At 40.8% G+C, this 25,539-nt stretch overlaps 1 protein-coding gene across 1 annotated transcript in view; it reads left to right on the forward strand.

Annotated features, from left to right (window-relative positions):
- The window catches only part of LOC122803429 (sodium-dependent proline transporter-like), a 906,432-nt gene that overhangs the window by 828,995 nt on the left and 51,898 nt on the right, over positions 1–25,539 (forward strand). Inside the window, exon 13 of the mRNA XM_044073039.1 lies at positions 21,472–21,590. Coding sequence (XP_043928974.1) covers positions 21,472–21,590 — 119 coding nt within the window. The remainder of the gene's footprint in view (positions 1–21,471; positions 21,591–25,539) is intronic.

Consider the following 25,539-nt stretch of genomic DNA (forward strand, 5'->3'; position numbering starts at 1 on the left):
CACCTTGCACTTATTTTCAGTTTAAGTTTGGCTATCATTTAGTGAATTCAGTTCTGACTTCTCACCATAGTTCTCAACCTCTTAGCAGAAAAACCTGGACAAAGCCGATAATATGGTAATACAGAATTCAGTTCTCACTTCTCACCATAGCTCTCAACTCTTAGCACACAAAACCTGGACAAAGCCACTAATGGGAGAATACAGCCCCAAAATAGGGAAAAATTTCAAATACTTTTCTTATAAACTTAGAAAATTGCTAGAATAAATGATTTTGTTACCATTTATTTTTTGAAGAATATGATGTCAGAAATTCAAATGCCTGTCCTTCACAAAAATCCTGAAAACCACAGATTTTATGAGGAACAAATCAAAAATTTGGCAGACATTCACATGTTGTGGTGGCAGCTAAGGACATTAAGCTCTTTTTACCCTATACCTAAGGTACAGGGTTTTAGCCTGAGTACCTCTAGCCACCAGGTGTATTACAATGGGGGCATTCACACACACACATACACACGCGCACACACACACACACACACACACACACACACACACACACACACACACACACACACACACACACACACACACTGTCCTTGCCAGTTCCTCTTTCTGCCAGCCTGAGCCATGAATCAAAATGCCATTACTGGAACTGATGAGGAAATGTGTGTAGAGCTCAATTCTGATAGGCTGGTAGCACCGACGGCGCTGATGTCTTCAAGCACATGATGACAGCACAAACTTGTAAAACAAAGTGGAAAAAAATCGGAAATGAGTGGAATCATGGCATTCCATTATTTGGACCCCAAAACTCAGTAAAAACCTAGTTATTCGGGACAGTTTGGAGTATGCTTCCAAGCAAAATTCCTATACCTTCTGGACTTTGCTGTATACTTGGAGCCATGCATATGTCCTTCCATTGTTTCTTTGTAAACTGCTTTTCCAGATTCACTTCCCAATATTTTCTAACCTCGTCATTTGATTCTTATAGTTATCATGCAATATTTTATATGCCATAATAATTATCCCTTTATTAACAGCTGCTTTTGTTCTAGACTCGACTAAAACTTGTACAAGAGATGATCTTTCACTTAGGACTCCCCTATCCCTTTGTCATACTCTAATATCAATCCCAGGTAGGGAAGGCACTCTCTAGCATACAGTCCAAACTTCTGCTAGACCTTATCCCATTCACTACTTATTTGTTCACAATACATTGGTTCTTTTTCCAGTTTTTTCCAGTAGATTCCTATTCCCCCTTGCCTATTTTCTGTACCCCTACTTGCAGTCATGCCTATTGGCAAAATCTCCTTTCTCCATTCCCATGTTGGTATAGTTTTTTGTTCACATTTCTTGCAGAAAGTATTTTAACATTTTATTCTTCAGTTTAGGGTTAATAATTTTATTCTTCACTTTAGGGTTAGCTGCGGTGGTGGTGCTGCAGTAGCGTTGTCGCCTCACAGTAAGACGCTGTCTGGTTTGATTCTCAGCTACAGCGTCTTCTCCGTGGAGACATGCATGAATGGGCATACCTTTGTTGAAGGTTGTGCATCAGGGCCGGCAATTCAGCACGTAAAAATCTATCTGCCAATCATTAGCGGACCGGAGATCCACTGTGGCGACCCCTAACTGGGAAAAGCCGAAAGACACAACAACATTCTTCAGTTTAGGGTTAGTAGCTGGTATCCTGTTTATTGTAGTAGTAAACAACCATGGTAGGGAAAGTACTCCATGCTGATCCACAGGGTGCAATAAGTAGATGTGCCCCTCCTTGTACACCTAGACAAACATTTGCTACATTCACTTTTAGAATTCAACCCCTCGTTTATCTACTAATTGGCCAACATCTAGGAAAGAGTATAGAGAGCATTTACAAGGCATATTGCAACATGCAAAAGCAGGATGCATGTAAACATGCTTAGACTCAGCTCCATGGCCCAAATGGTAGGAGGAGATATGTGCCTCATTTTAGAGCAGTGAGATACCCATTGCTATTTGGGTGTTATTTCTTACCAGGTTAGATCATACTTTCAACACAAGGTCTTAGAACCTGACATTATAAATCAGTATTATCAATACCAGAACAAAAAAGATTGTTGTACATTGATTTCCTAGACTGTAGAACAAATTTCTTGGAAGTAAGCTAGTTCTAAGCTTGTTTACCTACTTATGGACAAGTGCAGCACCTAAAATCTTGCCCCAAACCTTCCAATCCCAGTGTCACTACTTTGTGGATCTGAACAGATTGTTGCCTGTCATTGCGGCTGGTGACTAAACTACAAGTGTTGTTCTGAGTAAAATGCTGAAATTTAAGATTGCAGATATACCACATTGCATCAGATGATTCCTTTGTATAATAAGATGCATGTTTTTTAGCACCTTATAGCTCTAGTATTTGTTGTGTCAATGCAATGACAATAGCTTTAACAGCCCATATCTAAACATGGGTCTGAACTTAAACATGGGGAAACCAAGAATGGTATAACAAGCAGTAGTTTGTAATGCAGTACAATTTTGTTTGCCTTTATAGACTTGAACAGCATATCTAGCCCCTATAATGCAGCCTTATTAATGATCTTAATCCAGATTTCAGTAATGGTTTCTTGAATTTATTATATATATATATATATCTTAGTACATCGACATTTCACAATACCCAACAATTAACCGACACCAAAACGCCGAAAGTCATTTAACCCGGCGAGAAGATGACACAGTTCACAAACCGACATCACATACACACAACACAACAACACAACCACAAAACAACACACCAACACACACACACACACAACACAAGCACAACACAAACCTTAAACACAAACAACAACCCATAACTACACACAACCTATCACAGCCCCCCCCAAACTATACCTACACTCCGTCACTTAGCACTAACACCCCTCCCCCTAACCTAACTAATTAACACCCCTACCCTACAAAAACACAACGCTTACACTTACCTTACTCTCGCACACTCACTACCCGGCGCCCTAACCCCTAACTACCCCCCCCACCCCACCCACAAAAAACAACACACTCCTTTTATCTTACCCTCTAAACGGCGCCTAACCTAACTCCTTATCCACCCCCCCTACTACCACCCACCTAACAACCACCTTTACTTTACCCTGTACTCCGTCGCACTACACTAGGCATATCATATCCTTTCCCTTACATATCCTTTCCCGGTGTCTTCTTCTCTTCCTCCGTTCCGATATATATATATATATATATATATATATATATATTAGAAACAGTTCATGTAAAAAGTAATATCCATCACTGTGAAATAATGTCACAGGAACCTACCTCTGAAAGAGCTGCAGAATGCAATGGTGCATGCCTTACATATGCAAAACTAACACAATTCTATTGATGTGCATACCTTAGACTGCTCTGTTATGATCTCAAACAGCTATTTTTAATCTGTATTAAAAATGTACAAAGACAATTTGTTGTTGGGTTAATTTAATGAAGAAGGGGTGAAGAAGCATACCAAAGCTTTAGTGTGCCTGACCCTTTTGATAGCTAAAAAGGTGAAAACAAGATTTTGGAAAAAAGACAATAGCCCTCTGCTTGAGGGTGGAGTAAAGATTTTAAATGTTATCAGGGACAGTGAGCCAGGGAAGCTCTCCAGGAAACCAAGCTCAATCTTTTAAAAGAAGTGGGCCCTATGGGATATTCTAAGGGTGCAAATATCATATAGATGGGATTCTATCTGAGCCATGATTTCCGGGTTATCAGGTGAGGGAAGGGGTTTGTTGCATGTAGATTAAAAGATCCTTTTTTGTAAGAGATGGTAAAGAAACACAAGGAAATGTAATATCTGGACATTGTGATCATAAAACTTTAGCCATAGCTATATAATTAATGAGTAAACTCTGGGGTTGGTATGTTTTGGAACTCTGTAATGTCCTTCCATTTCACTGTTGCAGTTTTCCTTATAGTAGGGATCCCTTGCCAGTGGCAACCTGACGTCCACTTGGTATACCAAAGCCTTTAGGTTGCTTAAGGTATGCCTTACATCATACATATGCTCCCCGCATTCATTGTAGGGCATAAAGGTGATGTTCGGATGTACCATTCTTATAACTTCTTTGCTGCCAGTCCAAACACCATCTTCTGATCATTGGACTGAACACCTGCTTTGCTGCTGGTTCACAAAGCCCCATAAACACCTTCATGAGCAGTGCTTATTTTGTCTCTGTGCTTCCCATGATTATGCAAACTGTTCCATTTGTCAGGCTTTTGTCCCAAAGGCTCTCAGTAGTTGGCTTTCCTATTTGGCCCTGTATTTAGAGAACCAATGTCTTAAGCTTCTAGCGAAAGACACTATGGAGGGAAATTCCCACTCTGAGAATAAGCTGTCCATGAAGAAGAAGACCAAGAAGTCTAGGTCTGATTCTTCCACTGTACCACCTCTGCTGGATGTCTCCCCCAAGGTTAGTGAAAACCCAGAGGATCACCTGGCTCCTCTGTTGGATTCCTCTGCTATGACCATTTAGGAAGCTAGCATGGATCCAATCTCACACACGTCCCTGGTGGCCTTGCAGACTTCCGCTATGTATGTTCAGGGGGAACTGCAGCTGATTATTACCAAAGGGCCTAGGGGTGTTCCTCAGATTTTGGTTGGAGAAGAAGTTCTGACTATGATTGTGGAATGTTGTCTGTCATCTGAGCCTTCTAAGTTTTACAGGACAGATGTCCCTTTGAAAAAGAAAGAAAAAACAAAGTATGTTTCTCCTACTCTTAAGGACCCTCAGAGTGAACGGTAGAACTTCACTCAGAGTTTGTTTAATGCCCTTATGGCTTTGAAACCTCCTCAAGGAGTTTCAAGTCCTGCTCCACCTTGCTTCTCTACTCCTCTTAAGAGACCTAGGGAACAGGATTCCTCTGAAGAAGAGGTGGATTCAGATGAGGGATCCCTTACTTATTCATCCCAGATTCCTTCTCCTTTAGACTATGGTTCTAAGGAGGAGGAGTCCACTAGTCCTGACACTCCATTTGAGATTTCCTTCAAGGACACAATTTCCATAATGATGGAATTTGTTTAAATGGAATTGTGCCCATGTTTCTAGGTGCAGAAGATATGTTATGAGCTTCTACAAATGGACTCTCCTAGACCTTCTGCTGTCCCTTCTGTGTTGGCTGCCTTGTTGGATGCCCCTTTTACTCCATCTCCAGCTCCAGAATCCTAGCCCCCTGCCCACCAAAAAACCTGATAGGTTTTATAGGGTGCCCAAGGATTCCTGTATAGATGTCCTTAGCTGACCCCTCTGTGGTGTCTGTGCCATCTCAGTTACTGCCTCCTACTAAGCTTCTTCCTTCTGATAAAGACAGTAGGACTATAGAAAGGCTCGGCAAGATGGTATATACCTCTGCTACCTTGGTTTTTAGGGGTGTCACTTACCAGAACCATATGTCCAGATATATTTTGGCTCTTCATTCTCAGGTCTGTCAGGTAATTTCTGACCTTCCTGATTTTGAAGGGAAGATTCTGCTCTCTCATTGGGGACCTCTTCTCAGGTGGGCTGCCATTCCATTAAGTACAGTTATGATACAGCAAATCCTTCTTCCAGCGCTGGTGCTTTTGGTTCTGAGATGAGGAGATATTTCTGGCTTTGGCTTCAATCTTTGTCTGATGATATTAAGACTAAGTTGATGGATGCTCCTCTGGATAGCAAACACTTAGTTGGTGAAGCTGCTGCTGATTTGTTTAAGTCTCTTCGGGATAAGGGCAAAACATTACAGAAACTTAAATATGTTTTTGTTTCTTGTGTGCCTAAATTTCAACTAAATTTCAAAGAAATTAGCCTAATAAGCTGTTTTTTTTTCCATAAACAGCCTCACCCTCCTCCCAAGGGTAAAAAAGGGGGGGGGGGGAGGCTCATTCTGCTAAAGCTACCCAGACTTCTGTGGGTCTATATTACATGATTGAAACCTTAGGTTTTCGAACACCTAAAGATCGATCATGAAATATCGAACCCTTTATATCAAAAATGGACGTTTCCACATAGGAAAATAATGCCATTGGCCAAATAAAACAAAAAAAGTTAAACAGAAATAAAGTGGGGGCCTTCGCCCCCCCACACACCCCTTAACTAAATATACCAACTCCGAGATTGCTCTACAGTGGAGAAAGAACAAAATCCATGTAATGGCCAAACAACTCATTTCCCTGTGTGGAAATGGCCATTCGCAATTTTCAGTCTTAGACATTTTGTTATCGACCTTTAGGTGTTCGATAACCTAAGGTTTTGATCACATAATAGGGAACCAACTTCTGTGACACATAAATCTCATTTTCCTGACAAACCAGGTGCTGACTACCCTGTTCTTTTAAGCCACATTCCTCTTTCCCTTTGTCTTTCCCTGTCCCTTCCAGTTTGGTTAAAGATTACACAGGATTCCTGGATTCTGTCCATTATCCTTCTATGGTATTACATGGTTTGGAAATCTCTTCTCCCTTTTATGGGTATTCCTCAGCCTCCTCAGGAACAGCTGGCTTTCTTTCCAGGGGTGCTTCAGGATCTTTTGACTTGGGGAACTATTCAGGAAGTTCCAGTCTCTCAAAGGGAGAAGGGATTTTACTCCAGTATGTTTTTGCTTCCCAGGAAAGAGGGCACTTGCAGACCCATTCTAGACCTCTCTCATTTAAACACCTTTCTGAAGGTCCCTTTCTTTTGGATGTTGTCCCTTCAGACTCTGTTCCCTGTGCTGCTTCCTCAGAGTTTTCTAGTGTCTCTGGACCTCAAGGATGCTTATCTTCATATTCCTATTCATCCCCTTTTCAGGAAGGTTTTACATTTCTCTGTTGCTTCCATCATTTTTAGTTCTCTGCTTGCCCTTTGGTATTTCTACTCCCCCAAGGGCATTCACCAAATGCCTCATTCCTGTGATTGCTTTTTGCAGGCTAAGGGGGATACAAGGCTTTCCCTACTTAGATGATCTCCTGCTTCAGTTATCCTCTCCAGAGATTCTACTGCAGCATCTTCACTTTATCATTTCTCTCTTGCAAAGCCAGGGGTTCACAATAAATTTCTAAAAGTCCTTCCTGACTCCTTCATAGGACCATGTATTTATGGGGTGCAGGATCCAGACTATTCAAACGCTGGCATTCCTGCCTCCTCCCAAGGCCTTGACTCTCATTTCTTTCTTTCAGTCCCTTCTTCCTCTGGCCTTAATCACAGCAAAGGAGTTTCTGACAGCTCTAGGTTTTATGGCCTCCACCATTCCTATGCTCCATTTTGCCAAACTCCACATGAGAAAACTTCAGTGGTTTCTAAATTCAGGTTAGCTTCAACATTTTCATCCCCTCAACTTAGTTTCTCTTCTTCCATGCCTCAAGCTGGAATTTCAGTGGTGGAATCAGCAGCTGGCACTCAAGCCATGTGTCCCATCTCAACCCCCTATTCCCTCCCAAGAGCTGTTCACAGATGCTTCAGACATGGGATGGGGAGCATCCTTCAGCTCTCTAAAGGTGCAGGGTCATTGGTCACCTCAACAAAGGAAAGACCACATCATTGTCAAAGAGATGAGAGCTCCTCTGCTGATATTTCAAGCATTTCACCTGCAATTCTCCCCAGGGCCTCTCAATGTGTTTATGGACAATACCACACCACAGTGATATGGTATATCCACAAACAAGGGGGTGGGGGGGTGAAGTCTTATCTCCTATCCCAGTTGGCACTTCTAGTGTGGGAACTAGCTATCCAGTATCATGTGACACTTCAGAAAGTTTACATTCCCTCAGGTCAGAACATTGTGGCAGATTCTCTAAACAGGTCCGTAACACAAGCCCATGAGTGGATGCTTCATAAGGATGTGTTTCTGGACATTGGATCTTTTTGCTTCCTCTCTGAAGAGAAAATTTCCTGTTTTTTTGTACCAGAGTCTCATGTCCTCTGGACTGGAAGGTGGACACCCTCTCTTTTTCCTGGAAGAGGATGCTTCTTTATGCCTTACCTCACCCATTCCCATACACATGTATGTGTCCTCTGTTGGATCTAAAACTCACAACTACTTCACATTTAAAATATTTAAGGCATCTCGCTATGCAGGGACTTAACACAATCAAATGCCACATTTGTATACCCTTTCTCAGATTTGCTCTGAGTTACAGCACAATGGCACTAAATATACAGACCCAACTGATATTGCCAACATCCTGGCAGATAGGTTCAGTGCTAACTTTACCCCCCCCTCTCACCCCCTAAAGAGCCCATCTCTATACCGCAAGTATGCAAAGTTCCTGTAATCACGGCTGCACAGGTAAAAAACACACTCTCCAAAGCCAAGAACACAGCATCCATGGGACCAGACAACATCCCAGGCTGCGTTCTACATGAACTACAGAATGAACTGGCACCCCACCTAAGTACCATGTTCAATCATAGCCTCACCTCAGGCTTTGTGCCTGCTGAATGGCGCACAGCAATGCTTATCCCACTCCACAATGGGGGAGCCACCATGCACCCCGGGAACTATTGCCCCATTAGCCTGATGAGCCTGGTCTGCAAGGCCATGGAACGTATCATCATGGAACTTATAAACAAAGACATTGGTAATCTCCAAACTCTGGATCCCATCCAGTTCGGGTTTGTAAAAGGCAGATCATGTCTCCTAAACCTGATAGACTTCTTTGAGGCAGTCACCAAAGCTGTAGACAAGGGTAAGGTGGTTCGCGCAGCCTATCTAGATCTTGCCAAGGTTTTCGACACCATCCCCCACTCTGGAATTATAGATAAACTCACTAAACTAGGTATAAATCCCTATGTCACAAGATGGGTTGCCAACTGGCTCACTGACAGAACCCACACTGTGAAAGTAGTAGACTCCAAATCCGACTTCAGACCAGTGACAAGTGGAGTACCACAGGGTTTAGTCCTGGGTCCTCTCCTGTTTGGTATCTACTTCTCTGAAGTACAGGCTAACACAGAAGGTCTTTGGCTAACAAAGTTTGCAGATGACTGTAAACTAGGAGCCATAATCGAAACTCCTAAAGATGTGGACATCCTACAAAAGGGCCTCACTGAGACAGATGCCTGGTGTCAAAGCCATGGCCTCAAGCTCAATGCCAAAAAGTGCATTGTCATCCCCTTTGGTAAAAACTCTGTACCCATGAACTACAACATAGGCGGTAGTATACTTAACACCGAAAGTGTGATAAGAGACCTTGGGACACAGGTGGACAGTAGTCTCTCCTTTGATAATCACATTGCCACAGTAGTCAGGAAATCCTTCAACGTGGCACACCTAATCACAAAAGGTTTCTCATCCAGAAACAAAGAGGTCATTGTTCCCCTCTACTCATCACTCATTAGACCCATTATAGAGTACAACACCCCTTTTGGTATGTACCTCACAAGACATGTACAACAACTGGAAAGGCTTCAGAAATACCTCACAAAGAGGATTACCGGCCTCAAACGGATGCCCTACGCAGACCATCTCAAAAAACTCCAGCTTTACTCCGTCGCATATCGCCTACTCAGAGGTGATCTCTGCCTAACATACAAAGCTATGTCAAACCCAGAGCTGTTGGACATACTCCACTTAAAGAAATCCCAATCCCTCGAGCTACATGCTCTAGGGACCTAAACCTTGTCACCACAATAAACAGAACATGCAGGAGGGATAGATTCCTGTCCCAGAGACGTCCCATACTCTGGAATAAACTACCCATCTATATCAAACAAAGCTCCTCATTAGCACTCTTCAAGAAAAATCTTGATGATTGGATGGGAAATAGGAAATTCACCCCGGGGATCACCTCTGTGGCTCTGCTCAACAGTGGCACAGGAAAATAATTTTCTTGGGTGGCAAAAGCCAGGGTACCTTTTTGGCTGGGCTTGTATAGGCCCCAGGGCCGATAGCCTAGTACCTAAATATGAACCTATTCCAAAAGTCCTGTTCAAAACAGGATGCTCCCAAAATCTTGCTGGTGATTCCCTTTTGGCCCAGACAGCACTGGTTCCCTCTTCTTCTGCATTTAGCCAAGTGTAATCACCACAAGTTACTTAGTAGGGTGGACCTACTCACACAAGACAAGTGATCACTCATCCATCCCCACCTGTCCATTCTTCAACCGACACTGTGGGTGATAGGATTTTGATTCCATGAAGATACCTTTTTTTATTCCAGAGGATGTGCTTAGGGTTTGTTGGAGGCCAGTAAACCCTCATCTAGGACATTATATTTATCCAAATGGAAGAGGTTTTCTGTTGGGTGCCTTTCTTGTGACCTGGATCCACTTTGTGCGGATGTTCTGTCTTATCTGTGTGAACTGCTCAATGCTAGAATTGCTTATTCTTCTGTTAAGGTCCACTTATCAGCTATTTGTACTTATCTGCCTTTATCACCTCCTTTAGCTTCTAGATTTGAGGCTAAACAGTTTCTTAAAGGCATTCTTCTTATTAGACCTCTCAGGAAGCCTGTCCCTCCTCCTACCTAGGACCTTAATTTTGTTTTAGAAAAATTGATCCAGGCTCCTTTTGAGCCCACAGCTTCAGCTTTACAGCATTGTTCTTGAAAGACTGTACTTTTATTAGACTTTACTTCTGCCAGACGGGTGTCTGAACTTCAAGTCCTTATGGCTTGTCCTCCTTTTTTAGTGTTCCATCAGGACAGGGTATCCCTTCTTACTAATCCTTCTTTTATGTCAAAAATCGTGAATGAGTTGTCTCTTAATCAGTCTATTCATTTGCTCACTTTTTTCCCTTCTTCTGCTACTGAGAAGGTGCTACATACTTTGGATGTGCATAGATAACTCAGATTTTATATGGGTAAGACTAAGACTTTTCATAAATCTGATCAGTTCTCTGTTTTCTTTCATCCTAGATCTTTAGGATTGTCTGTTTTCAAGCAAACTATTTCCTCTTGGATTTCTAAAGACATTTTTTTTTGTTATTCCTTTCATGGCAAGAGCTTTTCTTCTTCGCTTAATGCTCATTGAACCAGGGCTTTCGCTTCTTCTGGTGCTTTTTTCAAGGGTTTGCATACTAACTCTATTCTTGAGGCAGCTAACTATAAGTTGGGTGTGATATCCAGAGCTAGAGCAAGCTTTGTTAGGGCCATTCTTCATAGTTTCCTAGAGAGCCCTGCTGGTCCTTCCTCCCCCTTCCCTTCTTCCTGAGCTTTTGCACTCTCCATATTGAAGGAATACTGCAACAGTGAAATAGAAAGACATAGTACAATTGGGTAAGACCTTACCATAATGGTAGATGTCCTCCTCTTCACTGTTGCAGTATTCACTCCCTCCCTCCACCCCCTGGTTCTTTTCTCTTCTGCATGTACTTGTTACCTCCCTAATCCTTGGACTGGCATTCCTACTGGGGCTCTCAGTTCTGAAGATGGTACACTCAGATGTCACTTTTATGCTCTATGCTGAACATGGGGAGCATACATGTGACGTACAGTGTACCTTAAGCAACCAAAAGGCTTTGGTATACTGGCTGGATGTCGGGCCACCCTTGGCAGAGGATCCCTATTGTAAGGAATACTGCAACAGTGATAATGTGTTGTTTCAGTAAAGCTCCTTATGGTTTAAAAATTGTACAATGGCATGAAAAATAAATGTGTCCCCCCATAGTATTGCTGACTTTTCCTCCATGAGTAGAGCATGTTAAGCAACTCATGGAGAAAATATTCAGTCATCTATGTCACTCCAGTAAACCCAAAAACAAAATACAAAAAGAAAACAAGCTGTTGCCACCTTGCTGCACTCAATTATCAGCAGAAAGAGGTACAGAACCAACCAGACTGTAAAAAAAAAAAAAAAAAAAAAAATATATATATATATACATACGTATGTGGCAAACCAAAAATTCCACGTTAAAAAAAAATATATATATATATATAGAGAGAGAGAGAGAGAGCCCACAAGTCCACATATCAAAAGTAAGTTCACATCCAAATGCTGTTATGTAATATTATGCTTCATGATTTATTAAACCTTCTAAGCGTCTCTTTAAAACTGCATTTGTTGACTCGTGTTGTTGAGAGTTGTGCAACTACACAACTGACAAACTCAAAGGTCAAGATAACAAGGAAATAACAGACTAGAAAATAATAAATCAGAAAAAATGTTAAAAAAATTATAAAGTATACCAACACATAAAAGCATTAGCTCACAACTTAGCTAACAATTATGCTACATTTACTTGTTTGATTTAACTTCCTTCCTCTGCTTCACCTCAGGAATAAGCATCACCTTGACAAAATCCATTACAGTTCACCCACAGCTGTGGGCTATTGTATCAATAACTAGATTCAGAAAATTAATATTTCTGGCCTATGCCAATGTTGTTAAATAATCCAAATTTGACAAAGCACATTGTAGTTTCTCTTGAACCTTTTAGAAGTGAGCAGAAAGGCAAGGCAGGTTGTAGTTACACTACTGGTGATGCTTTGTGGCAAACCAAAAATTTCGCACTTAACGTAAAATTAAAAGTGCCATTATTCAAGCATTCAATATAGATTTTTATTATTATGATTAAGAAATGTGTAATTTACATTATGATTTTTAATTGGTGTAGCATAATATATAGTACCGATGTACGCTGATTTTTGAGAGGGTAAAAATAGTTGAGTGGTACAACATACTAGATTTGTTTCTATCAATGCAACTTACCAATCTAAAATATAATTTTTCAGAGGCCAAAATCTCTGGCTCTGGTTTACTAGATGTACATACATATTTGTGTATGAATTAGTGTAAAAGGTCAATTTGGCATTACATCATCGTGGTTAACATCAACACAGTAAAGTCAAATTACATAACATCGACAAGCTGCTGTGCATGCTCTGAGGTTATGTCTTGGAACATGCAATACACCCCCACACCCACACCCCCTATTAATTATATATATATTAACTCCAGGATCACATAATACTTTATCCTTTTGTATACAACTGTTGACTAACTGCACTGTTGACTGATGTGGGTAGACAATACAAAGGTCGATCATAGAGTGCTGCACACCCCCTACTGAAATGTCTTCCCTGGTAAGGTCAGACCACAAAATGGTCTCCTTTGAAGTAAAAATAAAACCTGGACCCCCAGCTAAACTTCAGGAACTAAGGCTAACCACCTGCTATTAAGTGATAACCTGGCAAAATTTCAAGCCCCCATAAACCCTGAGAACACTGCTGCCCATGCAGAACTGTTCACAGAAAACCCTGTAAAAGCATGTTAATACCTGTATATAGGCATCTGCACCCACCAGAAAGAATTACAGGACTAACTCAAAAAACAAGCCACCTTGGTGGAATCACAAAATCAATAGGCTGTATAACAGAAGGTAGAAAATCATAACTAAAATTAGGAGGTGCAGCACCCAGCAGGATAAAAGCATTCTCATCAAACTAAACAAACAACTAAGAAGGCAACTAAAGTCTACCAAAGCCACATTTGAGGTATGTTTGGCCTCCCAGGCCTAGGACAACCACAAATCATTCTTTAGCTATGTCTGCAACCTCAAAGGCAATACACAATTGTGTGCAGAGCTCATTGTAAATGGAGCCACCTATACTGAGCTAGAAGATATAGCAAACCTCTTGGCTGATAAATTCCTCTCCAACTTTACCCCTCTCTCCCCCTCAACCTTCCCTCGGGAAATACCATCAAATATAACTCCTCATACTATCACTAGGGAACAGGTCCTTAATGCTCTCTCCCATACCAAGAACACTGCATCAGTGTGCACAAACAATATCTCAGGGTGTCTTCTAAATTGCATGAAACATGACCTATGAAAGCCTGGGAATTACTGTTTAAATGTAGCCTCCAAACAGGCTTCATGCCTCATGTATGGAGAACAGCAACAGTCGTCCCTCTGCACAAGAGTGGGCCATCTACAGACCCATAAGTCACACTAGTCTTATATGTAAAGCCATGGAAAGAATTATCATGGAAATGATCACTAGAGGTATAGTAAACCTCCAGACACTGGACCCAACCCAGTATGGTTTCGTCAAGGGCAGATCATGCCTACTCAACCTGGTGGACTTCTTTGAGTAGGTAATCAAAGCAATGGATGAGAGAACGATGGTTCACACTGCCTACCTTGACCTGTCTAAGGCATTTCAAACAATACCTCACTCAGGCTTTGTTAATAAACTCAAGAAGTTTGGTACAAACTTGCATGTCACCTAGTGGATAGCCAACTGGCTCACAGACAGGACCCAGGGAGTTAGAATGGGGGAGTCCTCCTCTACAAATAGGCCAGTCACAAGTGGAGTCCCTCAGGGATCAGCCCTTGGACTGTTCCTTTTTGACATTTACTTCCTTGAAGTCAAGGTCAGTGTCAGTGGTCTCTAGCTAACTAAGTTTGCAAATTAGGAGGGGCTAATACAGACGAACAACTGGTGTCAGAGTCATGGACTATAACTTAATGCCAAGAAATGCATAATAGTATCCTTTAGGAAGTCATCCACCCTTGGTAACTAGCATATTGACAACACACCCCTTAGAGCTGACCTCAGTAGTTCGGGACTTGGGGACATACATAGATAGTAATCTAGCCTTTGACCATCATCTGTCTACAGTAGTGAGGAAATCATTCTATGTTGTGCAACTTATAAACAAAGGTATGGCATCTAAGTCCAAGGAAGTCATTGTTCCACTGTATTCGGCATTCATCAGACATACCATTGAGTGCAATGCCCCCTTTGGTATGTACCTAACCAGGTATATCCAACAACTGGAACGTCCATACAGGTTCCACACTAAAAGAATACAGGGCAAGTAAAATGCCCTATGCAGACCACCTCAAGGCCCTACCCCTATATTCTGTCTCCTACAGGCTTTTGAGGGGAGATCTATGCCTGGCATACAGGGCATTGTCAGACCCCACTCTGATGGATCTCTTGCATATCCACAAAACAAACAGCATCAGAATTACCACTCTAAAGACTTAAACCTTGCCTGTGTTATTGTGAAGATAAGTGAAGGCTGCCAGCCTAGTCGGATAGAATTTTATAAATAATTATGTCATTTGTAAATATTAATATGAGCCACAGGCATGTTCTCTTAAATGTGAAAAGACTGCATTGGATATTGAACTGCAAAAATGTAACAACAGTGCACTCTGCTGTAAGAAAGCTAACTCAAGCATTTTATGACTTCTTTGATGTCAAAATTCAGACCCAATATGTCTGGGTGAAGGAATTCTGCGTATTGTTTTGAGGCCAGAGTTAATGGCTATAATTTGCATGTATAATTTCTTTTATTGCTCTGGTTCCTGACCAGCTTCAAGATCAATGGGGCCATTAACCTCTGAGTTCTGTTAGCCTGGGAACCAGAAAGAAATGATGTAATCTGAAATGAATTTGTAGTACTGTGTTATCAAGTTAAGGACAGATAGAATCAGAGCATTAGAGCATTTGTCTTGAGAACATCCAACATTACCAGCACTGCCTGTTTCTATGATCTTAGACTTTAGTGTTTCTCTTAGATATAGCTAGGAAATAGGAAGATTAGACTAGTTTGTTTTTCTGTGATGTCAGAATTTTTCTGTGGTATTATTTTAAACATTTCTCTGTGATCTCTGAACTCTTGGCTAGCACTGTGTAGTAAGGAGAATTGTCCTGTGTTTTTATTATTTATTATTAAATATTTTTAAAACTTTCAACTGTGGCTGTTTTGTGTAGAGATAATTTAAGCTCTAGAGTGCATTGCATGTATATAGTGATACTGCCCAATCCACCAAAATAAGCCTTGACTGTTTGATCGCACTTACCATTTGGATAATAATACTGCTCAGTATAATTGTATACCCTTTCATAAGGGCCTTTGAGTAGATGATAAGTATTAGTTGGGTGGTGGCAGTGATTTCTACTGTATAGTCTGGGTAAAAGGGGCACAACTGGAGAACCTGTGCCAGCCTTCCCCAGGAGTGTTTGTGTGGTTGTATAAACTATTATCTCAAAGGGTGTGTGTGTCAGCTACTTGGACAGGGACACAAAGCACTGGTTGGACAGAGAGGGTGCTGGAAGTTTTAGCTTGCCCACTAGGCTGAGATCTGGACCCTATAGTTGTGCCAGTGGGGAGTCTTATTGGGGACCTGGAGAGAAAAGGAGAAACCAGCCCCAGACTGTGATCTATGTGCACTGTTAAGGGAAATTGTTCTTTACTATGTGTGTATTTATTATCCTTTTCCCTATATGGACACCTCTCACTGGTGTTAGTGGTGAGGACTGAAGCTCCTTAATTGTTGGGCCAGTGCACGGATGTCACATATTAATTGTTTGGCAGTGGAGGGATTTCCACACCACATATTAAGTATTTGGCAGTGGTGGGATATCCACACCACATATTAATTGGTTGGCAAACACTAATTGGCTTGTAGTGGTGTGGGTAAAGTGAATTCCTGTAACTTGTGTACAGTGATCACTGAAGGTGTTTTGTACTCTAAATCAGCCACGCAGTGAATACTCAGAGTTCAGTTCACAATTGTTTTATTTCTTTTGTTAGCTTAGTTAGTCAGGAAGAGCAGGCAGCATGTCAGCAGAGGAGTATGGAAAGCTGACAAGGAGGCAGCTGGCTGAGATGTGCCAGGCTAGGGGACTGGTGCATGGAAATCTGACTAAGACAGACATGATTGCAGCTTTGGTCATAGCTGCATCAGAAAACAGCAACCAGAAGGATGATCAGACTGGCAGTGGAGATGTACCACCCTCAGAGAATGGACAGCTCAACCTTTCTGCAGAAGACTTAAAAATCCATCTGGAGCTAAAGAGACTTGAGTTGGAGGCTAGGCATTTGAAAACAGAAGCAGCTGAGTGACTGAGGTGTCTAGAGAGTGAGGACAAAGAGAAACTGCTACAGTTGCAGGCTGAGGAGAATTAGAAACTGCTATGCCCAGAAGCTGAGGAAAAGTAGAGGCAGAGACAGCATGAGAAGGAGATGCTGACTCTTTTCCAGAGTTATGGAGGTAATGGGGAACAGACAGCATGAGAAGGAGATGCTGACTCTTCACCAGAGTCATGGAGGTAATGGGGAAGGGGGTAACTGGACCCTAGAAGCACAAAAGGTCAGTAAATGTCTTCCTCAGTTTAAAGAGGAGGATACTTTTGTTTCATTCATATGTTTGAGAGGGTATGTAAGCAGCAAGGGAAGCCACTGGTCCAGGTACATGTTCAGGACCTAGGGTTAAATGTTTTGAATGCAACCAGTGGGGCCATGTGGCATTGAGATGTCCATGGAGGCAAGGTGGGGAACAAAAATTGAGAGAGCCAGCAAGTGGAAAGACAAAATTCCAGTAGTAGGTTATCTTGAGACAACAGGGATACCAAACTACCATCCTGCAGATGTCCTGATAGGAAAGGATTTGGATAGGGCAGTACCATGTGCTTCTGTAGTTACACGCAGTCAGGCTAGGAGACAAGCATGTAGATCTGGTAGCCTTTAGAGCCAGGACTGGTGCAGTGGTTACTTCAGGGAGGGAACTACTCTGTAGCAATGAGACTGAATGTGAGCCACAGCTGCTTGTGGGTACTGATGGTCCCTTGGATGAGTGACTGCAAAGTTGGAGGTGAGTAGTAGTACCCAGGCTAACAGCGAGACACCACTGTCAGAAGATGCCAGACTTCCTGTGGAAGGGGAGCTGGGGAGGGTTACAAAGACAGAACTGAGGCAGGCTCAGTTCTCAGACCCTACATTGCAAGGCCCGAGGCATATAGCTAGTAAGGTGCCTGATTCTCAAGGGAAGGAGGAATCTGTATACTGGGACAAAGGGTTTCTGTATAGAGAGTGGACCCCTGAAGGAGTGCTAGAAGGTGAGAGGGTATAGCAGTTGGTAGTGCCTAGAGCCTACTATCTAGCGCTTCTAGCCATAGCCAATGATATTCCCTTTGTAGGTCATATGGGCATAAAATGTACAAAGATAAGTATTATGCAGAACTATTATTGGTCTGGAATTTCCAGAGATATAACAGGGTACTGCAGGACCTGTGAGCAGTGCCAAAAGGTAGGTAAGGCAGGAGGCAAGGTGCGAGTTCCTTTGATGCCTTTGCCTGTAATTGAGGAGCCATTTCAGAGGGTAGCTATGGATGTTGTGGGGCTTCTGAGTATCCCAAGTACCACAGGGAAATATTATATCCTAGTGGTAGTGGATTATGCTACACGATACCCTGAGGCAGTGGCTCTGTCCTCCATTGAGGCAGAAAAGGTGGCAAATGCTTTGTTAAAGATTTTCAGCAGGGTAGGTTTCCCAAAGAAATACTGACTGACAGAGGTGCCAATTTCATGTCAGACCTGCTGGCTTATCTGTGGAAGCACTGTGGGGTGAAGCACCTGAAAACCACCCCCTACCATCCCCAGACTAATGGTCTGGTTGAGAGGTTAAACTCTACAATCAAGTCCATGCTATGGGCATTTTCAGACCAGTTTAAAAGAGAGTGGGACAAATATTTTCCCCATCTGCTGTTTGTTTACAGAGGGGTTCCCCAGGAATCCCACAGGTTTTTAACCCTTTGAGTTGCTGTATGGGCATAGGGTGAGGGGACCTTTATATTTAATTTGAGATGAGTGGGAAGGTGTGTGAACCTCACAAGGAGTCTGTTGTAGCATATGTTCTAAACCTCAGGACAAGGGTCAGGGTGCTGGAGGTTTTAGCTTGCCCACTAGGCTGAGATCTGGACTCTATAGCTGTGTCAGTGGGGACTCTTATTGGGGACCTGGAGAGAAAGGGAGAAACCAGCCCCATACTGACTCTGATCGCTGTGTGCTCTTAAGGGAAATTGTACTTTACTGTGCGTGTATTATTATCCTTTTCCCTATATGGACACCCCTCACTGGTGTTAGTGTTGATGGGCCAGTGCACAGGTGTCACAGTTATAGATAGGACCTGCTGGAGAGACAGGTATGTATCCCAGAGACTACCCCATTTATGAAAGAGGCTCCCCATCTACTTGAAGCAGAGTTCCTCCCTAACTCAATTCAAGTGCAACTTGGGCAATTGGATGGGGAACAGGAAATCCATCTCTGATTTGGCACCTATATCTCTAATGGGCACAGGCAATCTGTAAATGGTTCATCTCCCAAACCCCTGTGTATACACTCATCAAGGGTGTGACAAAAGGAGATACTGCCAGCCCAGCTAGCTGGAATTTTGTAAATAATTATGTCATTTGTGAATATCAACATGATTTATATAGAAATGTGACAAAGGCAGATACTGCCAGCACAGCTGTCTGGAATTTTGTAAATAGTTATGTGTCATTTGTGAATGTCAACATGCTTCATGTAAGATGCTTGTGTTACAGAGGTATTAGAACTGTATGTCATGTATGTGTCAAACTAGATTTGTACAGACATGTGTGTTGAAAAGATATTTTATAAAGTACTGAGCTTAAAGATGTATCCACAGTGTGCCCTGCCAGAAAGGAGCGGAGGTGTGCAAGCACTACTGTGGCTGTTTAAATTTGTATATTTTAGCCGTGGAATCTGGAACACAGGAGATTAACTTCAGTCCAGTAAAACTTCAAAAAAATAGCTGAAATTAAATTACTTTATGACAACATGAGACAGGATGTCTAAAACTAGGGAACTTTATGTATTGTCTTGGAAGTGTTTTAGTGTTTTATGACTTCCAACATTTGCCAAAGATCTGAGAAAAAGCCCTGGTCTGTGTATTTTTACAGGTAGATGCTAAATGCTACCATTTGCCATCAGTGGTTGTTTTGAGCCTGGGGGCTAGAAGTCAGATGACAAGAAATGATGTCATTCTGCAAGCTAGCCCAGCAGTAATATTTGAGATATTAATTTGAGATGTCTCTTGGAGAGAAACAGCATTCTGTATTCTGTCTTTGACCTGCCAACATCAGCTAGAAGATCCATTCACCACATCTGTAGGAAATAAGTTCTTAGGTTATAGTAATTCTCTTAAATATAGTCAGGAATATAGCAAAGCTTAGCTTAGATATTTTTCTTTATTTTTCTGAGACTGTTTTAAATATTTCCTGTGATTTTGAACTCTGATGTCACTGTAAATATATATTTAGTATTGTCTTGTTCTTTTATTATTTATTATTTATTATTAAATACATTTAAACCTTTCACTGATCTGTGTAGAGATATTTAAGTTCTGAGAGTACTTGCATAGTTATTTGGTGACGCTGTGTAGGCCACTCCTAATAGCCTTGCTCTTGGTCAAACTACCATTTGAATCTATAATAACATTACACATTCATATTGGACAACCTTTGTTAAGGGCCTTAAAGTAGCTGATAAGAAGCTGTCTGGTGGCAGCGATAAGCACCTTATAGTCTCTGGGCAAAAGGGGGCATAGCTAGTAAACCTGTGCCAGCCTTTCCCGTGTGTGTGTGTGTGTGTGTGTGTGTGTGTGTGTCTGTGTGTGTCTGTGTGTTTCTGTGTGTGTCTGTGTGTGTCTGTGTAAATCAAACTTCAAAGAGTGTGTGTGTCAGCTACTTGGGCAGGTACATGAAGCACTGGTTGGACAGAGAGGGTGCTGGAGGGCTTGCCTTGGCCACTCAGCTGAGATCTCAAGTCTATAGCTGTGCCAGTAGGGAGTCTTATTGAGGATCTGGAGAAAGAGGAAGAAACCAGCCCCAAACTGACTGTGTTCTCTGTGTGCTCTGAAGGGAAATTGCACTAGATGCAGAGAACTACATCTGGAAATACTGTCCATGTGTACCTGTCATTATCTTAGTATATGTCCCCCATTAGTGCCAGTGGTGAGGATTGAGGCTCCTTGATTACCGGTCCAGTGGTGGGGTGTCACAGGTATGTCAGAACTTGTCAGAGATTTGAGATGGATGGCTTTGCTTAAAAAGGCCCTTGTGGTAGTTAGCCTAGTAAAAAGGACTTGTGGTAGTTTGTAAACACATATGAACCTATAACCATGACTGACCAGCCTCATGGAGCCCATATATATATGGTTGCCATTTAAAAGAGCAAACACTCATATGAACATGCATATATATATATATATATATATATATATATATTTTTTTTTTTTTTTTGGTGGTGTAAAACAAAAAAGTGAACACTCATATAAGCAAACATTCATACAAATGGATTTTTGCCAGCATCCTTTATATGGGATCATAGTGCAGTGGGGTAAGGAAATTTGCTCTTACCATACTGTTGTGCAATCTCAGAGTTAGTTTATATAATTAGTAGGGGGTGTGAGTGGTGCCATTGGGTTTACCCCTTCCAAAAAAGAGAGTAGTATTTTTTGCATTTTTGATTACTTTAGATTCGTGCTAAAGTGATCACTCTTTGAACATTCGCTCTTGTGAATATTTAATATTTAATGAAACACTCATATATGCTTAATACATCCAGATGTACAGTGTTCTGAGATCATGCATTCTTAGTTGTTTGCATAGCTGCTAATGACTTTTGATGTATTTTTGCAGGGTAGGTTTGGCAAACATACCAGAGTAATACAGTTTATTTTTGACTTTTGCTCATGTCTTTTTGTTTTACTTCTGTTTATTCAGGTGTTGACCAGTTCTGCAAGGATATTGTGGACATGATCTGTCACTGCCCACCATGGTGCACTAAGTTACTATATTACTTCAAGGCATGCTGGGCATTTTGCACTCCTTTGCTTCTGTTGGTAAGTAGATGAACAACATGAAGTAAATAATTGGTATATGTATGTTTCTCTTAGCCATAACAGTTTTTACAATATATGGTTAAAGAAGATGAATTATGTATAAATATGGCTTCAGACAAAAATACCCCAAGACACAGTTTTCATTTTTAATGTACTTCGTTATTTATTGAGCTGGCCTGTATAAGATCAGTCTATAGTCCAAACCCCTTTCTTAGGGCATACATCCTTGATTAATATTTTAGTCTTGCTCCCCAAAACTCTCCTGTTAGATATGCCTAATTTTTTCCTTTTCTGTGTTTTTTTCATGTATCTTGACATGTAATGACATCAGCGGTAATGCACCATAATATGTCATTATGCCTTCCTATTCTTATGTCTATTCCAAAACTCAGGTAACCAGTCATGTAATGTCCCCTTGGCCACAGGACGGACCTGTTATGTACACATTTATAAGCTAGCACATGTGCATGTTTTTGGTTGTTTGTGCTGTACTCTTCTCTTCCTGACAGTCAGCAAGGAAAGAAGGTGTGCAGTTTTGGTTAAGCAGTGTTATTCATCATAAATGTGTTTTTCCCTTTCATTCAAGGATTACTGTGCATGATAATTGATGGAAGCTTTGTGGATCACTGTGGTATTTGAAGTATTGGTTTCTTCAGAGTCTCTTAGTATCTGTTTTAACAGGGTTCTTTTTATTTTTTTCCCTATTTATTTTTTATATGCTATTTCTAAGAAGCAGACATATAATGTTGTTTAATTTTATTTATGTATTTAAGTTTCTTTACTAGGCTAATGTTCTGATCAAGATCAACTTTTTCCAGACAGAGCCCTGATAAGTACATCACAGTGAATATAAAGAATGGGTAATGAAAAACAAAAATGTTAATTACAGTACAAAAGAGAAAAAAAAAAGAAATACAAGGTCTGTCCATACATGATTATATAGGAAAGTTAATACATGGGATGTCATTCAGATGGTCAGATGTTTACTTAGTTGAACATGAGTAATACTGGCAGAAGCAGTCAAATAGTCACAAGACTGGAAAATGACGGCATTATTTTGTGGGAGATAATGGTACAATGGGGAGTGGGAATTTGCTCCCCCCCATTTTTGAATGGGAATGGATGTGGGTGAGGGTATTAAATTGGTTACTATATTTGGTTCCATAACTTGTGTTACAGTCATTGCATTTCAATCATTTTGTGTCCAAACACTTGTTTTTTGATTATATGAAATGCTTCAATACACAGTTGAAAGAGACAAAAGGAATGACAGCATTTATACAATTGTTATCACCAATTGACATTTGTACATATTCAGCTATATGCAGAATAATTCAGTTGTGCTGTGAGAAGGCCTTTAGAAGTAGCGTAGGGATGAACTGAGACAGAGAAGAGCATAACTGTCTAGCTGATGTGAGCTTTTTTATGTAGAAACATTGGATTCCCTTTTTTAACACCTTTACTGAATTATCACTTGTGACATAGGCAAACTTATATTTATCTAAAAGTTATTAGCCATTTTAACAAGTTCACATTTACAATCATTATACATCACATATATTGTTAAATAGCATATAGTCTAAGCAACATTGCATAAATTATTCACATGTGCATTCTCTTAAACTTAATTCCTCATCCAAAACATTTTTCTGCATTTGTGTGTGTAATTTACTCCTTCCCTTTTCTAAAGATGCCACTTCCTGTTTTATCACTGTTACAATATTCACTTCTTCAGGTGTAATTAGTTGAGATTTTGATTTCCATTTTCTAATGGTTGATTTTTTTGGCAGCTGCCAAAATTAAACTTAAGGCCTTACTATGCCTAGATAATTCAAATCCTGTATCCTACCCCAAAAAACTAATTTCCTTAGTTACACTCATTTGCTCACCCAGTATTCCTGACAGAGTACACTGTAGGGAATTTTAAAATCTGTCAACTCATTACACTCCCAAAACATATGTTCCCAGTTACCTCTTTCTTACCCATCACACTTCCAACATTTGGCATCTAATGGCGGAAAAATTCTTTGGAGTCTGCTTGGGGTATAAAAGTATCTATGCAAATACTTCCAGGCAAAAATCCTGAATCTTTTAGACTTTGTTGCATATTTGGAAGACATACATATAGCCTCCCATTGTTTCTTTGTGAATTGTTTATCCAGTCTCTTTTCCCAATCTATTCTGACATCTTGTGATTGATTCCTATAGTTATCATGCAATATTTTATATGCCCTACTAATTATTCCTTTTTTAACAGCACCTTCTGTTCTAGATTTGATTAAAAACTCAACCAGTGCAGGGGTCTTTCACTGAGGTTTCCCCTGCCTCTTTCTCTTTGTCTACACTCTGATATCAATCCCTGATAGAGAAGGCAATCACTAACCTGCAATCCAAATGTCTTTCTGGCCTCTTTCCATTCTGTTACCTTTCACTCTCTAATTATTTATTCCCAGTACCTTGGTTCCTTTGCCAGCTTTGTCCTGTAAATTCCAGTCTCCTCTTGTCTATTCTCTGTACATCTACTTGCAGTCATCCCTATCAGTGGAATCTCCTTTCTCCATTCCCATATTGGCTTAGTTCTTAGTATACTTTCTGCTGCTTTATTAATATAACATTCTGTATGACTGGTACTAATCTCTTTAAGGATCTGCATCCAAAACCCCATTCTTTCCTTGTTGCTTGAATTACTCCTCTTCATCATCAGCCCTTTCCACTCTGAATTGTAGCTTTCTGGTCATGTTATGTATAGCAGCCTTAACTGCATAGTTCTAAAATATCCCTTCAAATCAGGTAATCATAAACCACCTTGTTGTTTTGGAAGGATCAGCTTATCCCACTTGACACTTGCCCTCTTTCCCTCCTGAATAAAATCCTTCAACTCTTTATTATTTACTCTCCACAATATCTCCCCTGGTTGATAAAATATGCCTGACCTGTGTATAAAACTAAAAACATCTTTACTGCTTCTATCTTGCTATCCCCATCCATAGGCAAAAGCTTTCAGTTTCTCAATTTTTGTACTATCTCATGTTTAGTCTCTTCCCACATATCCTTAGCTGCCATAACCAAATCTTTTTAATCCATACTCCTAAATACTTCATTTTATCGTGTTCCCATAAATGTGGATATTACTGGACCAATACATGTGTGGGTATATAGTTTATAGCTATAGCCTTTATTTTATATCCCCCACCCCAAAAAAAAAACAAACAACCCAGAAATGTCTCAGAATATTCCAAAACACTGGGATATAATTTTCTGGTCCCTTCAGGTACAAAATAATATCATCTGCAAATAAAGCCAAGTTTTCTTGAACACCATACCAATTATATCCTTGAATTTCTGAGTACCTTATGTCCTTTGCCAATGGTGCTAAATATAATGCAAATAACAAAGGTGACAGAGGACATCCCTGCTTGGTTCCTCTGTTCAGACATAACTTATCATAGAGGAACCCTCCCACTTTGATTTTTGCCTCCAATTCCGCATATATCCTTCTAATAATATTATTATTTTATCAGGAAATGAAAATGCTTCTGTTGTCCTACTCATAAAATCCCAGCTTACTTTGTCAAATGCTTTCTCTGCATCAAGACCTACCAATAACAGTGGAATGTTCTTAAAATCTGCTTCCCTATGACTTGCTGTCTGAATTTGTGTTAAGAGATAAATGTTTTCAGCTCAATGGATAGAGTTTGTCAAAGGGTAGGACCTAAGGTGTTGAAGTAGTGCTTGGTCCACTGAAGTCTGATTGAGGGAGTGAGGAATGCAGGAGTTGTATGAGAGCAGCTTGTAACGTGCATGAGGAAGTTTGCTCTGTATGGGTGGCAGTTAGGGTGGAGTAAGTTTCAAGGTGTAACAGATTGAAAAATTTAGCAGCAAGAACTTCTACTCTTTGTTTTATAGGAAGCCACTTAGCTGTAGAGGTGGTGAGGCAGTTATGATCTGG

This window comes from Protopterus annectens, chromosome 5.part1 (assembly GCF_019279795.1).
Source record: "Protopterus annectens isolate FY-2018-M chromosome 5.part1, PAN1.0, whole genome shotgun sequence".
Classification (NCBI taxonomy): domain Eukaryota; kingdom Metazoa; phylum Chordata; order Ceratodontiformes; family Protopteridae; genus Protopterus; species Protopterus annectens.